General features: G+C 47.9%; 1 protein-coding gene across 1 annotated transcript in view; it reads right to left on the reverse strand.

Annotated features, from left to right (window-relative positions):
• LOC119331997 (putative disease resistance protein At1g50180) overlaps window positions 1–13,882 on the reverse strand; it is a 26,418-nt gene extending 12,536 nt beyond the window's left edge. The window contains exon 1 of the mRNA XM_037605177.1: window positions 12,708–13,882. Within this exon, the coding sequence (XP_037461074.1) occupies window positions 12,708–13,804 (1,097 nt within the window). The 5' untranslated portion in view covers window positions 13,805–13,882. The remainder of the gene's footprint in view (window positions 1–12,707) is intronic.
• Between the last annotated feature and the right edge of the window lie 1,027 nt (window positions 13,883–14,909).

Below are 14,909 nucleotides of genomic sequence, written 5' to 3' on the forward strand. Positions count from 1 at the left end.
GGAGGCGGGCGGCGGCGGACGCGTCCGGCGCTGGGGCGGACGTGTCCGTCGGCGGCGGAGGATGTTTTTTTTTTTGAACTAGGGTTTCGGGGGAGAAGACGAATCCGAAAAATGGAGGGGCTATTTATATGCATAAGTAGAGCTAGGAGAGTCCAAATAAGGTGCGGTTTTCGGCCATGCGATCGTGATCGAACGCTCTAGGACATGGAGCAGAGTTTGGTGGGTTTTGGGCCAAATTTGGGGGGTGTTGGGCTGCAACACACACGAGGCCTTTTCGGTCCCTCGGTTAACCGTTGGAGTATCAAACGAAGTCCAAATGATACGAAACTTGACAGGCGGTCTACCGGTAGTAAACCAAGGCCGCATGACAAGTCTCAGTCCAGTCCGGAAATGTTTGAACCCCACACATGAAAGAAAGCTGGAAATGGCCACCGGAGGAGAACGAAGCGCCGGAATGCAAAACGGACAACGGAGAAAATGCTCAAATGCATGAGATGAACATGTATGCAAATGCGATGCACAAGATGACATGATAAGAGATGCACGAAAAAGAAAACAACACACGGAGACAAAGACCCGAACCCGAGAAATAAATATAACTTAGCGCCAGAGACGGCAAGAGTTGGATACAAATATGGAAATTATAACTGGGGCGTTACAACACTCCACCACTACGAAAAGATCTCGTCCCGAGATCTAGGACTGAAAGAACTCCGGGTACTCAGAACGGAGGTGATCCTCGCGTTCCCAGGTAGCTTCACGGTCGGAATGGTGAGACCACTTGACTTTGAGAAATTTAATTGACTTGTTGCGAGTCTTGCGTTCAGTCTCTTCAAGAATAGCAACTGGGTGCTCACGATAGGAGAGATCTTCTTGGAGCTCAATGTCCTCGAAGTTGACGGTGCGGTCAGGAGTCTTGAAGCACTTATGAAGCTGAGAGACATGGAACACGTCATGAACATTTGCAAAGTTTGAAGGAAGCTCAAGTTGATAGGCGAGGTCGCCTCTCTTGCTGACAATCTTGAAAGGTCCCACGTATCTAGGGGCAAGCTTCCCTTTGATACCGAAGCGACGAGTACCTTTCATAGGAGAGACGCGGAGGTAAATGTGATCTCCGATCTCGAAAGCCAGATCACGGTGCTTACTATCATAGTAGCTCTTCTGGCGGGACTGGGCTGCTTTGAGGTTATCACGAATGACTTTGCACATCTCTTCTGCTTCTGTGATTAAGTCATTGCCCAGCAGCTGACGTTCACCGGTTTCAGACCAGTTGAGAGGGGTACGGCACTTCCTGCCATACAGAATTTCAAAAGGGGCCTTGCCCGAACTTGGTTGAAAGCTGTTGTTGTAAGAGAATTCAGCATAAGGAAGACAATCCTCCCACTTCATGCCGAAGGAGATCACACAAGCCCTGAGCATATCTTCAAGAATCTGATTGACACGCTCGACTTGACCGCTCGTTTGAGGATGGAAAGCTGTGCTGAAGCGGATGTTGGTGCCCATGGCTTTCTGAAAAGAATCCCAAAACTTGGAGGTAAAGATGCTGCCACGGTCTGAAGATATCACTTGAGGAATACCGTGCAGAGAGACAATGCGAGAGGTATAGAGTTCCGCCAATTGAGCTGCAGCGATCGACTCTTTGATAGGCAGAAAGTGAGCCACTTTGGTGAGCTTGTCGATGACAACAAATATAGCATCATTGCCACGCTTGGACTTTGGAAACCCAGTCACGAAGTCCATTTCAATGTGGTCAAACTTCCATTCTGGAATGGCAAGAGGTTGGAGGAGACCAGCTGGCCGTTGGTGTTCTGCCTTCACTCTTCTGCAGACATCACATTCATTCACGAATTGAGCGATCTCGCGCTTCATTCGAGTCCACCAATAAGTTTGCTTGAGATCCTGATACATCTTCGTACTCCCAGGGTGGATGGAGAGGAGAGAGTTGTGAGCCTCGTTCATGATCACCTTACGAAGTTCACCTTTGGGCACAACAATTCGATCCTCGAAGAAGAGAGTGTCCTTGTCATCTAGTCGGTAGCACTTGTATTTGGACTGACTCTTTGCAATACCAATCTTCACCTTTTTCACCATAGCATCAAGAAGTTGGGCTTGGCGAATCTGGTCTTCTAAGGTAGGAGAGACTTGAAGGTTGGAGAGGAAACCTTGAGGAACAATTTGCAGATTAAGTTTGCAGAAAGCTTCACAAAGCTCGGGTTGATAAGGCTTAAGAATCAGACTGTTGCAATATGCTCTCCTGCTCAAAGCGTCAGCAATCACATTGGCCTTGCCTGGAGTATACTCAATACTTGGATTGTACTCTTGAATCATCTCGACCCATCGAGTCTGCCTGAGGTTGAGATTAGGCTGGGTGAAGATGTACTTGAGACTCTTGTGATCAGTGAAAATGTCCACTTTTCTTCCCAATAGAAGATGTCTCCAAGTCAACAAAGCGTGCACAACTGCCGCCAACTCGAGATCATGAGTGGGGTAGTTCTTCTCATTAGGTTTCAACTGGCGAGAGGTATAAGCAACAACTTTCTTCTCTTGCATTAGTACAGCACCGAGACCTAGGAGAGAGGCATCACAAAAGACCTCGTACGGCTTGGTTTCATCAGGCGGAGTCAGAACTGGAGCAGTGATCAATTTCTCTTTCAAAGTGTTGAAAGCAATATCACACTCCGGAGACCAAACGTACTTGACGTGCTTCTGAAGAAGATTTGAGAGAGGCTTGGCGATCTTAGAAAAGTTTTCAACGAATCTTCTGCAATAGCTTGCGAGACCGAGAAAACTGCGGAGTTGCTTCACGTTCTGAGGAGGTTCCCAATTCACAATTGCAGACACCTTCTCAGGATTCACGGAAATGCCCTTGGCAGAGATGATATGACCAAGATAAAGAACCTCATCGAGCCAAAATTCACACTTGGAGAACTTGGCGTAGAACTGATGTTCCCTGAGCTTGTCAAGAACCAAACGCAAGTGCTTGGCATGATCTTCCTTGTTCTTCGAGAAAACCAGAATGTCGTCGAGATAGACCAAAACGAATTCATTGGTGTAGGGGCTGAAGATGAAGTTCATCATGCGAGAGAACGTCGGAGGAGCGTTGGCGAGGCCAAAAGACATGACGGTGTATTCATATGAACCAAAGCTTGTTCTGAACGCCGTCTTGGGAATATCTTGCTCACGAATACGAATCTGATGATAACCCATACGGAGATCAAGCTTGGAGAATACTTGAGCACCCTTGAGTTGTTCGAACAGCTCATTGATGTTGGGCAGTGGGTATTTGTTCTTGATGGTCTTCTTGTTTACTGGACGGTAATCAACACAAAGTCGACTCGATCCATCCTTCTTCTTCACAAAAAGAACACCACAACCCCACGGAGAAGTACTAGGCCGAATGAGACCCAATCTTTCTTGCTCATCGAGTTGTTTCTTCAGCTCCTTCAACTCTTCAGGTCCGAGCTTGTAAGGACGTTTGCACACAGGTTCCGTGCCAGGCTCAAGTTCAATAACGAATTCAACTGGCCGGTGCGGAGGCATTCCTGGGAGCTCTTCTGGAAAGATGTCTTGATACTCACAAACGACAGGAATTTGAGAGATGGCATCCAATTCACCCTTCTCATTGAGAGAAAACAATCGGATGGTATTGTCCCGAGCGGCAAAGACAATGACATCCTCAGACGAATGAGTCAGTTGAATCTGCCTGGCTGCACAATCAAGCTGAGCTTTGTGCTTAGAGAGCCAGTCCATCCCGAGAATAAGATCGATATCCGAGTTGCCAAGAACCGTAGGAGAAGCCAAGAACTTGTAGTCACCCAGAGTGATAGAAACATCCGGAACGATGGAGTTAGCCTGCATGCGCTTACCGGGAGAGACAACTGCTAAAGGACTAGGCAAAATTTGCAAAGGCAACCCATGCTTAGATGAAAATGGTCTCGAGATGAAACAATGCGATGCACCCGTGTCAAAAAGAACATTTGCAGGAATATCATTAACAGGAAGGTTACCCATGATCACATCTGACGAGTCCTCTGCCTGAGCTGCATTCATCAAGTTGACCTTGGCGGACTTGGGGTTATGCTTGACCACAGCTGTACTTGCCGATCTGACAGGAGGAGGAGGAGGAAGACGCCTCTGGTTGGTACACTTGTTGGCATAGTGACCCTTCTGTTGGCACTTCTTGCACGTGACCTCTGAAAGCGGACGGTGATACGGAGCACTCGGTCTTGGAGCTTGAGACGAAGCCTTGTTTTGAAAGCCTGGGTTGGGTGGGTGGGAGAAACCACTGCCACCTTTGCTCTTCTGCTGAAACGGCTGACGGAACGGAGGAGGAGGAAGCCAGTACTTCTGCTGCTTGACCACTTGAGTAGAGGAAGACGGAGTAACATCTCTGGCACGCTTCCTGGAAGCATCACACCTCAACTGAGCAGCCTCTTGCTTCAGTGCCATGTTGTAGAACTCATCGTATCTCAACGGCTCAAAGATGACAAGAGCGAGCTGAATTTCCTCACGAAGACCACCCCTGAACTGATAGATCATGCTCTTCTCATCAGGAACATCCTGCTTGGCAAAACGGGCGAGCTTCTGGAACAACTTGTTGTAGTCATAGACAGACAAAGAGCCTTGCTTCAGATTGCGGAATTCCTGACGCTTACTCTCAACCACACTTTGAGGGATGTGATGAGCACGGAAATCTTGACGAAAATCATTCCAAGTGATAACACGTCCACCTCTGGAATCCTTGTACTGCTAGAACCACTCTGCAGCCTGATCTTTGAGCTGGAAAGAAGCGAACTTGACGAAATCTTCAGGCCTGACGTTGCTGCATTCAAAATGCTTGCCCAGATCCACTAGCCAATCGTCAGCATCGGTAGCCTCAACACAACCGCTGAATGTCTTTGGGCCATTTGCGAGGAACTGGTTCAGTGTAGCAAAATGGTGCTGATTATTGCCTTGATTCCCTTGACTGCCTTGATTCCGCTCTTGGAGGATTTGCATGATCAACTGTGTATTTGCATTAGTAGCTGCCATCACAGCTTGCCATGCTTCCGGAGGAGGCGGAGGTGGAGGCGGATCAGGATTCGGAGTCGTGCGCGTTGGAGGAGCCATCCTGAAGAGGTTGACCACCATTAGCACATTGATAGACAACAATATAGAAGCTGAATCCAACGGAATGAAAATGCAACATAAAGTCTTCACATCCGAACAAAATGAACGAATGCATTTCTCTTGAAGTGGTCACATATCCATAAATTGCGAAGCCACGAAGAATTAAGGTAGAGAAATAAATCAACAAGGTACGGATCAAGAACGAATAATCGGTAAGAAATCCCAATCTCAAACCAATATCCGTGGAAGAAGAACTAGAGCTACTAGAATTCCCACCTATGAAATTCCCGAACCTTTCTGGTTATGCAATCAGGTGTTGGGGATACAGGGGAAGCATAATATCTCACCCAAACTAGCAAATCCTACATCCAGTTGTATCCATCCTTCAACACATAACCAAGAAAACTTCGGAAACCATCTACCTCAACCTTCGAAAAGCATCCGTTATACAAGTTATGGCGATACTCCCGAACTCCCGCCCCAGTACTGGGTGGCGTCGAGGTTATCTCACCAACGAACTGCATAAAAGAGATTTTCGATGTCGGCGAACATATCTCAAGTATACCAGAATTGCAACGATAAAATTGTGACGACAACACCTCGGAGCTCAACTCCCCGGGACACTGCCACAACCCCTAAAGACAGGAGGCACCAAGAACAAATCCAAAATACTCGCGTGATCCTAAAATTTTTTTTTTGTGAAATTTGAGAAGAGAAGGGTCAAAACTCTACGTCAGGATGCCTTACCAGAGCGATGAGGAGGCTGGGAAGTAAAAAGAATTCCTAAGCTCTCCGATATATAATTCCTAAGGACTCAAAACATTTTTCTAGACACAACTCGGCTGCTAAAAATGATCAAGCAATGGGGCTCCTAAGGTCGGGGAAGGCTCTGATTACCAACTTGTAACGCCCTCGATGCGGCTATAGCTCCCACGTGTCGAGGCACGACTTAGAGGCATAACCGCATTGAAAGCAATGTCGCAAGTCAGGCAATCATTACAACATCCCATGCAATATATAATAAAAGGGGGAGGTAACATAGTTGGCTTACACTCGCCACGTCACATCAGAGTGCATAAATAACATCCATCATACAAATCACTCATGGCCCGACTACGGTGCCAAAATAGAAAATACCCCCAACATGCGACAAGGCCCTGAATCGATAACCCCAACTAGCCACCACTACTGATCATCGGGAAAGGAAACATAATAACGCTGAGAGTCCTCGTTGAACTCCCACTTGAGCTCGTACTCGTCACCTGGAGCGAAATCACCTGGACCTGCATCTGGAGTTATAGTATCTGTGAGCCACAGGGACTCAGCAATCTCGCACCCTCGCGATCAAAACTATTTAAGCTCATAGGAATGGATAAGGCAAATATATGTGGAGCTGCAGCAAGCGACTAGCATATGTGGTGGCTAACTTATACGCAAAAGAGAGCGAGAAGAGAAGGCGAAGCACGAGCGAGAAACTAAAGGAACATCCTGCGCAAGCATAGCTCCAACACCGTGTCCACTTCCCGGACTCCGCCGAGAAGGGGCCATCACGGTAACACACACGGTTGATTCATTTTAGTTATGTTTAGGCCAAGTAATCTACAACCGGATATTAACAAATTCCCATCTGCCCATAACCGCGGGCACGGCTTTCAAAAGTTCAATCCCTGCAGGGGAGTCCCAACTTAGCCCATGACAAGCTCTCACGGTCAACGAAGGAATAGACCTCCTCCCAAGACGTTCCGATCAGACTAGGTATCTCGGTAACTCAAGACACTTCGACAGGTTAAAACAAGACCAGCAACACCGCCCGAATGTGCCGACAAATCCCGATATGAGCTGCACATATCTCTTTCTCAGGGCACACTCAGATTGTCTTAGGTACGGGTAGGCCAGCCCAGAGTCGCCCCTGGTAGCCACCGGTAGCTGACAGGTGGACCAACACTCTGAGGAGCACTGGCCCGGGGGAGGTAAAATAAGATGACCTTTGAGTCTGCAGAACCCAAGGGAAAGAAAAGGCTAGGTGGCAAATGGTAAAACCAAGGTTGGGCATTGCTGGACAAGCTTTAATCAAGGCGAAATATCAAGGGGTTCCCATTATAACCCAACCGCGTAAGGGACGCAACAATCCGGGAACATAACACCGATATGACGGAAACTAGGGCGGCAAGAGTGGAACAAAACACTAGGCGAGAGGCCGAGCCTTCCATCCTTTACCAAGTATATAGATGCATTAAGATAACATAGCAATATAATGATATCCCAACAAGTAAATAAAAGTTCCAACAAGGAACGGCTCCAATCTTCACCTGCAACTAACAACGCTATAAGAAGGGCTGAGCAAAGCGGTAACATAGCCAATCAACGATTTGCTAGGACAATGGTGGGTTAGAGGTTCAACATGGCGATTGGGAGGCTGACAAGCAAAAGGTAGGCATCGTAGCAGTGGCAAAGCAAAAGAGCGAGCAAACTAGCATAGCAAAGATAGTAGTGATTTCGAGGGTATGATCATCTTGCCTGCACAGTTGTCAGAGTTGGCTGGATCCTCACAAGCAAACTCAACGGGCTCCTCGGTAGTGAACTCGTCTCCCGGCTCTACCCAACAAGACAAACAAGCAACAAGGATACAATCAACCACGTGCAAGACCAAGCAATATGATGAAATGATGATATGCTATGCGGGATGCGATGCGGGATGCAAAATGCAAGATATGACAGGAAATGCATGAACCTGGCCTCAACTTGGAAAACCAAGTGTGCCACTGGATAGAGGGGATGAAATCGCTTGAAAACGAAATAAAGATCATTGGAATCGGAGCTACGGTTTGGAAATGGCAAGCGCTTTAAGATATGACACCGGTCTGCGATTTACAGCAAGTAGGCATCTAAATGCAACGAAATGAATATGCTACAACCACCAAACATGAAAACAAAATACATGGCAGTGATGTACACAAGATGGTTAACAAAACACTAGCACTGAGACATAGGCAAATTCATCCATTAAGAGGTTCAAACAAGCATGGAAAAAATGAATATGCAAAACAGATTTCAGACTTAGTGAAATTAACACTAGCCTGAAATTTCAGATCACGAAGCCCTCTTCGGAGCAGCAAAACAACATGATACAAAACCTGAACATGACAAGTAATAACATGGCATGGAGCTACTAAACAAGCTTAACAAAACACCCAAAGTGACCTGGGGCCAAAAGGGTTCACAAAATACTCTACCGAGCTCACGAACATAGCTCGAACACAATCAGTTTTCAGACTTAATGAAAACTGAGGCATGCAGAAATTTAACTCACGAAGGCATGTAAACGAGCTCGATGCACTCACTACGGTGCAAGTCATGGCAAGGAAAGCATATGACCAGCAAGAAGGCACAATGTGCTAGCTACACATGGCAAGAACAAAGGCATAGCATGCATGGAACACTAACGGTAGCATCGGCAAAATCGCAAACAAGTTGACGATCTGCCCAGATTAACAACGAAGCAAAAGTTGAGCTCGATTGAGTCAACCTAGAGCACTCCACATATGTAAACAAAGACATGGATGGGTAGAGCATAACATAAATATCAAAACTCCCTTACTGATCATCCTCAAAAGAGGCACGGATCACTAGGAAACAAGCTGGACATATAGCATCATGAACTAAAATATCCCAGACTTAGTGAAAATCACTAAGTCTCTGAAATCAGCAATCTCAGGTACCTCTCTTCGCAAGCTTGCACAAGACAACACACACATCCTAAAAATGCATGGGTGGCACCTCTGGAAAGAAGGCAAAATGCTTAACAATTCATCCCAAAGGGGCACAGGCATATCATGCACGAATTAAACATGGCAAAAATGACAAAAGTGCATGATGAACTAACGGATCTGTAATTTAACTCACGAAGCCTCCTTCTAACAGCATTTTGGGCATCAAGATGACCCCAAATGCAAATGATGCAATGGAATGAAATGATGTACATGTCGAGGCGAAGATTTTGATATATCATATGCCCAAAACTGAGGTACGGATGCAAAGATATCATCAGTCAAAGTTTGCTTAAAAATTAAGGGGGAGAGGAAAAAGTCAACCCTCAGTTTTTTTAGATCTCAGATCTAGGGTTCGGGCACTGTTCACGGCGGCACTGTAGCAGCTCGGCGCCGGAGTTCGCGCTCGCCGGAGAAGCACGCCAGAGGAGAGGAGGAGCTCGCCGGAGGCGGGGACGTCGCCGGATCCGGGGCCGGTCGGAGGAGGCGCCGGCGTTGGTGGTGCTTGCGGGCGCGGAAGCCGAGGCGAACGGCAGCCGACTCGGCGGAGTGGAGTGGAGGCGTGGCGGCGCTCGCGGTGGCGGGTGGCGTCTCCGGCCACCGGAGCCTGAAGAGACGGCGGCGAGGTGGAACGCGCGGGGCGCGGGGCACTCGGGCTCGCGGGGGCCCCTCCTGGGCCTCCCGGGCCGGCGGCGGGGAAGAGGAGCGGCGCCACGTGGCAGCGCCTGAGTGGCGGAGGCGGGCGGCGGCGGACGTGTCCGTCGGCGGCGGAGGATGTTTTTTTTTTGAACTAGGGTTTCGGGGGAGAAGACGAATCCGAAAAATGGAGGGGCTATTTATAGGCATAAGTAGAGCTAGGAGAGTCCAAATGAGGTGCGGTTTTCGGCCACACGATCGTGATCGAACGCTCTAGGACATGGAGCAGAGTTTGGTGGGTTTTGGGCCAAATTTGGGGGGTGTTGGGCTGCAACACACACGAGGCCTTTTTGGTCCCTCGGTTAACCGTTGGAGTATCAAACGAAGTCCAAATGATACGAAACTTGACAGGCGGTCTACCGGTAGTAAACCAAGGCCGCATGACAAGTCTCAGTCCAGTCCGGAAATGTTTGAACCCCACACATGAAAGAAAGCTGGAAATGGCCACCGGAGGAGAACGAAGCGCCGGAATGCAAAACGGACAACGGAGAAAATGCTCAAATGCATGAGATGAACATGTATGCAAATGCGATGCACGAGATGACATGATAAGAGATGCACGAAAAAGAAAACAACACACGGAGACAAAGACCCGAACCCGAGAAATAAATATAACTTAGCGCCGGAGACGGCAAGAGTTGGATACAAATATGGAAATTATAACTGGGGCGTTACATCCATGATCATCTTGTCACCGGCATGACACCATGATTTCCATCATCATGATCTCCATCATCGTGTCTTCATGAAGTTGTCACGCCAACGACTACTTCTACTTCTATGGCTAACGCGTTTAGCAATAAAGTAAAGCAAGTTACATGGCGTTCTTCAATGACACGCAGGTCATACAAAAAATAAAGACAACTCCTATGGCTCCTGCCGGTTGTCATACTCATCGACATGCAAGTCGTGAATCCTATTACAAGAACATGATCTCATACATCACAATTCATCATTCATCACAACTTCTGGCCATATCACATCACATGATCAATCGCTGCAAAAACAAGTTAGACGTCCTCTAATTGTTGTTGCATCTTTTACGTGGCTGCAATTGGGTTCTAGCAAGAACGTTTTCTTACCTACGAATAACCACAACGTGATTTTGTCAACTTCTATTTACCCTTCATAAGGGCCCTTTTCATCGAATCCGCTCCAACTAAAGTGGGACAGACAGACACCCGCCAGCCACCTTATGCAACTAGTGCATGTTAGTCGGTGGAACCGGTCTCACGTAAGCGTACGTGTAAGGTTGGTCCGGGCCGCTTCATCCCACAATACCGCCGAAGCAAGAAAAGACTAGTAGAGGCAAGTAAGATGACAAGATCCACGCCCACAACAAAATTGTGTTCTACTCGTGCAAAGAGAACTACGCATAGACCTAGCTCATGATGCCACTGTTGGGGAACGTTGCAGAAAATTAAAAAATTTCCTACGGTTTCACCAAGATCCATCTATGAGTTCATCTAAGCAACGAGTCGAGGGAGAGAGTATGCATCTACATATCACTTGTAGATCACGAGCGGAAGCTTGCCAAGGGGATGGTGATGATGGAGTCGTACTCGAACGTGATTCGGATCACCGATGTCCAAGTGCTGAACGGACAGCACCTCCGCGTTCAACACACGTACGGGACGGGAGACGTCTCCTCCTTCTTGATCCAGCAAGGGGGAAGGAGAGGTTGAGGAAGATTGCTCCAACGGCAGCACGACGGCGTGGTGTAGTTGGTGCAGCAGTACTCCGACAGGACTTCGCCAAGCACGTACGGAGGAGGAGAGGTGTTGGGGAGGGGAGGGGCTGCGCCTTGGCTTGTGGTGTTGCAGCCCTCCCCTCACCCCTGTATTTATAGGGGAAGGGACAAGGGGGGCCGGCCCCTCTAGATGGGATCTAGAGGGGGGGCGGCGGCCAGGGTGGGGGGACTTGCCCTCCAAGCAAGGGGGCGCCCCCCTTAGGGTTTCCCCCCCCCAACCCTAGGCGCAAGGGCCCAAGGAGGGGGGCGCGCCCAGCCCACCAGGGGCTGGCTGCTATCCCATGCGGCCCCATGTGGCCCCCCGGGAGGGGTGGCCCCTTCCGGTGGACCCCCGGAACCCCTCCGGTGGCCCCGGTACAATACCGATAAGCCCCCGAAACTTTCCGGTGTCTATATAACAACTTCCCTTATATAAAACTTCACCTCCGGACTATTTCGGAACTCCTCGTGACGTCCAGGATCTCATCCGGGACTCCGAACAACATTCGGTAGTCACATACTAGTCTTCCTAACAACCATAGCGTCACTGAACCTTAAGTGTGTAGACCCTATGGGTTCGGGAGATATGCAGACATGACCGAGATGACTCTCGGGCAATAACCAACAGCGGGGTCTGGATACCCATGTTGGCTCCCACATGCTCCTCGATGATTACATCGGTTGAACCATGATGTCGAGGATTCGATCAAACCCTGTATACAATTCCCTTTGTCAATCGGTACGTTACTTGCCCGAGACTCGATCGTCGGTATCCCAATACCTTGTTCAGTCTCGTTACCGGCAAGTCACTTTACTCGTACCGTAATGCATGATCCCGTGGCCAACACCTTGGTCACCTTGAGCTCATTATGATGATGCATTACCGAGTGGGCCCAGAGATACCTCTCCGTCATACGGAGTGACAAATCCCAGTCTCGATCCGCATAAAACAATAGATACTTTCGGAGATACCTGTAGTGCACCTTTATAGTCACCCAGTTACGTTGTGACGTTTGATACACCCAAAGCACTCCTACGGTATCCAGGAGTTACACGCTCTCATGGTCGAAGGAAGAGATACTTGACATTGGCAAAGCTCTAGCAAATGAACTACACGATCTTTGTGCTATGCTTAGGATTGGGTCTTGTCCATCACATCATTCTCCTAATGATGTGATCCCGTTATCAATGACATCTAATGTCCATAGCCAAGAAACCATGACTATCTGTTGATCACAACGAGCTAGTCAACTAGAGGCTCACTAGGGACATATTGTGGTCTATGTATTCACACGTGTATTACGATTTCCGGATAATACAGTTATAGCATGAATAAAAGACAATTATCATGAACAATGAAATATAATAATACTTTTATTATTGCCTCTAGGGCATATTTCCAACACTTTCTCCCAAGTTTTTCAAACTCGTCCATATCACATATGACAGACCTTTTGTATGATGGTAAAGCTTTGCAACTAAATAGTTCCCAACTTTTCTCTTCATCTAACTTCTTCAAATGATGAACATAGGTTGGCATTTGAACATGGTTAGCAACATCTTCCTTCCGGGTGGTTAATAATACTCTACTACCATTAGTTGCATCAGGAAAAGCTTTAACCCTTTTATTTATCTGGTCCCATGTGTCGGTTTCCCACACATCATCAAGAACTACCAAGTATCTTTTTTGCAATAGAAAATCATGGATCTCCTTTCCCACCTCATACTCATTCATCTTAGCAATTGACTCATCTGTGCCCCCCGTTATTTGTTTCATAATATCCTTTAGTAAATCAATGCCCTTGAAGTTTTGAGATACAGTGACCCAAGAAGCTGCATCAAAGTGTTGTTTGACACTAGATGAAGTGTATACTTTTCTAGCGAGTGTTGTTTTCCCCGCCCCACCCATGGAAACTATGGAGACAACACTAAGAGTTATGTTCTCTTTTTTGTCAACTAACTTGCCAACTATTTCTTTGTACTCATCCCCAAGACCAACAAGGTCAATATCTTGAAAGTTTTGGTGCATAGCACCATAATCTTGTGGATACTCATCCTCAATATGAACCTTTTCTACACCACTAGTATCCAAATTGATTTTCAAACGGTTTGCTCTATCAAATATCTCACTGATCTTCCTTTTTACACGCTGTATTTCAGCACCAATTGTGTGAAGGGCAATCAGGTCACTTGGCAAGCGAGCATACCTGGAGATGGCACCCATGAAGCCCTTCTTGAGCCTGTTTCTCTTCTCCATGTAGTCGGCCGCTTCAATGGCATTCTCGGCCTCGTATGCCGCATCCCTAATCTGGCTGACCCAGGTAGCCACAAGCTCATCTCCTGATCTCCTTTTGGCGTCGGCGGATTTAAGGTAGCTCTTGAGCCGCTTCAGCTCATCCTTCAAGAATCCCACTTCAAGGTTGACGCCGCATAGGAATGTCGTCTCTTGGACCGCAAGGGTGCTCACGTTACCAAGCACGGAGCCAATTGCCGACTCGGCCATTAGTTACTCCGGGCTCTCACTCTCAGAGATGGAATGCTTGACGAGGGATGAGTGGGTGGAAGAAATTAAGCAGGTGTGGCTGACCAGGAATGTGTTTTATGGCGTCTGGTATTGTATTTCTTGTTGCTTTGAGCTTGGTTGTATATATAGCAGAGCAGATTTAGCTCAGCTCATGTATACGTGATGATGGAAATGAAGGAAGGAATATGGTGTGCTTCCGGGGAGGGCTAGAGGTTCTTTACCTTTGCTGTGACATGAAGGCAAGGTATTAAGATGCATGCAAAGCAAATAAGCTCCTCCACACCATTGCTTGAGTTGCAGTTTTAGCATCATTCGATCCCATCTGCATGCAGCAGCCTTTCCCAAAAGACGGTGTCATCTGTTGGGAGCCATGGCCTTCTCGTGCTGGGCCTCGTGGTACCGTGAGAGCGACGCAGATTGGGCCTCGAGCACACACGAAAGCCCACAAATAATAGGCGCCCCTCCCTTCTCCTCTCTTCTTTTCCCATGGAGCCGCCGTCCACCAGCGGCGGCCGCAGAGAGTCTTGCTGGCTCGCGACCCTCCTATTAATTTCTCTCCCTCCGCTTGCTTTCGCGTTCCTTGATTCTTGACGCAAGGGTCGATGGTGTGCAGAATTTGCTCGTCAGCCTGAAGATGCCGGCCGTGAAGCGGCCGGCCACCCGCACCCTGCCGACGCGTTCAACCGGCGCACACTGTGAGCATTCGCTAGCACCTGAACTACTTCCTGCCGCATTTTCTGCCAGGTGTGCTGAATCATTAGCTATAATGTGCTGGTAGAATGATTAGAATTAGTGAATTAGTGTGAGGCCAGTGCTGATTTTGGGGGTACAAACCAACTAATCTGCAGCTGTCCTGCTGCTGCTTAATTGCTCAATGCAAAGTACCCAACTAAGCTACGTAGTAATATCTGGTAGTGAAGCCACTAGTCTCTAGTACGGGTTGTTGCTTTGGTGCTCCCTCCTAACTCAATTTTCCACGGGTATCCTTGTCCCTCGCGAGTTTATTTTTTTTCTCTGGTCCGCCGTAGCCCAGATCTGTCTAACCCGTATAATCCATGCAGTATATGTACAATATCCTTCCCCC

The sequence above is a fragment of the Triticum dicoccoides genome, chromosome 7A (genome assembly GCF_002162155.2).
Source record: "Triticum dicoccoides isolate Atlit2015 ecotype Zavitan chromosome 7A, WEW_v2.0, whole genome shotgun sequence".
NCBI classification, from domain to species: Eukaryota; Viridiplantae; Streptophyta; class Magnoliopsida; order Poales; family Poaceae; genus Triticum; species Triticum dicoccoides.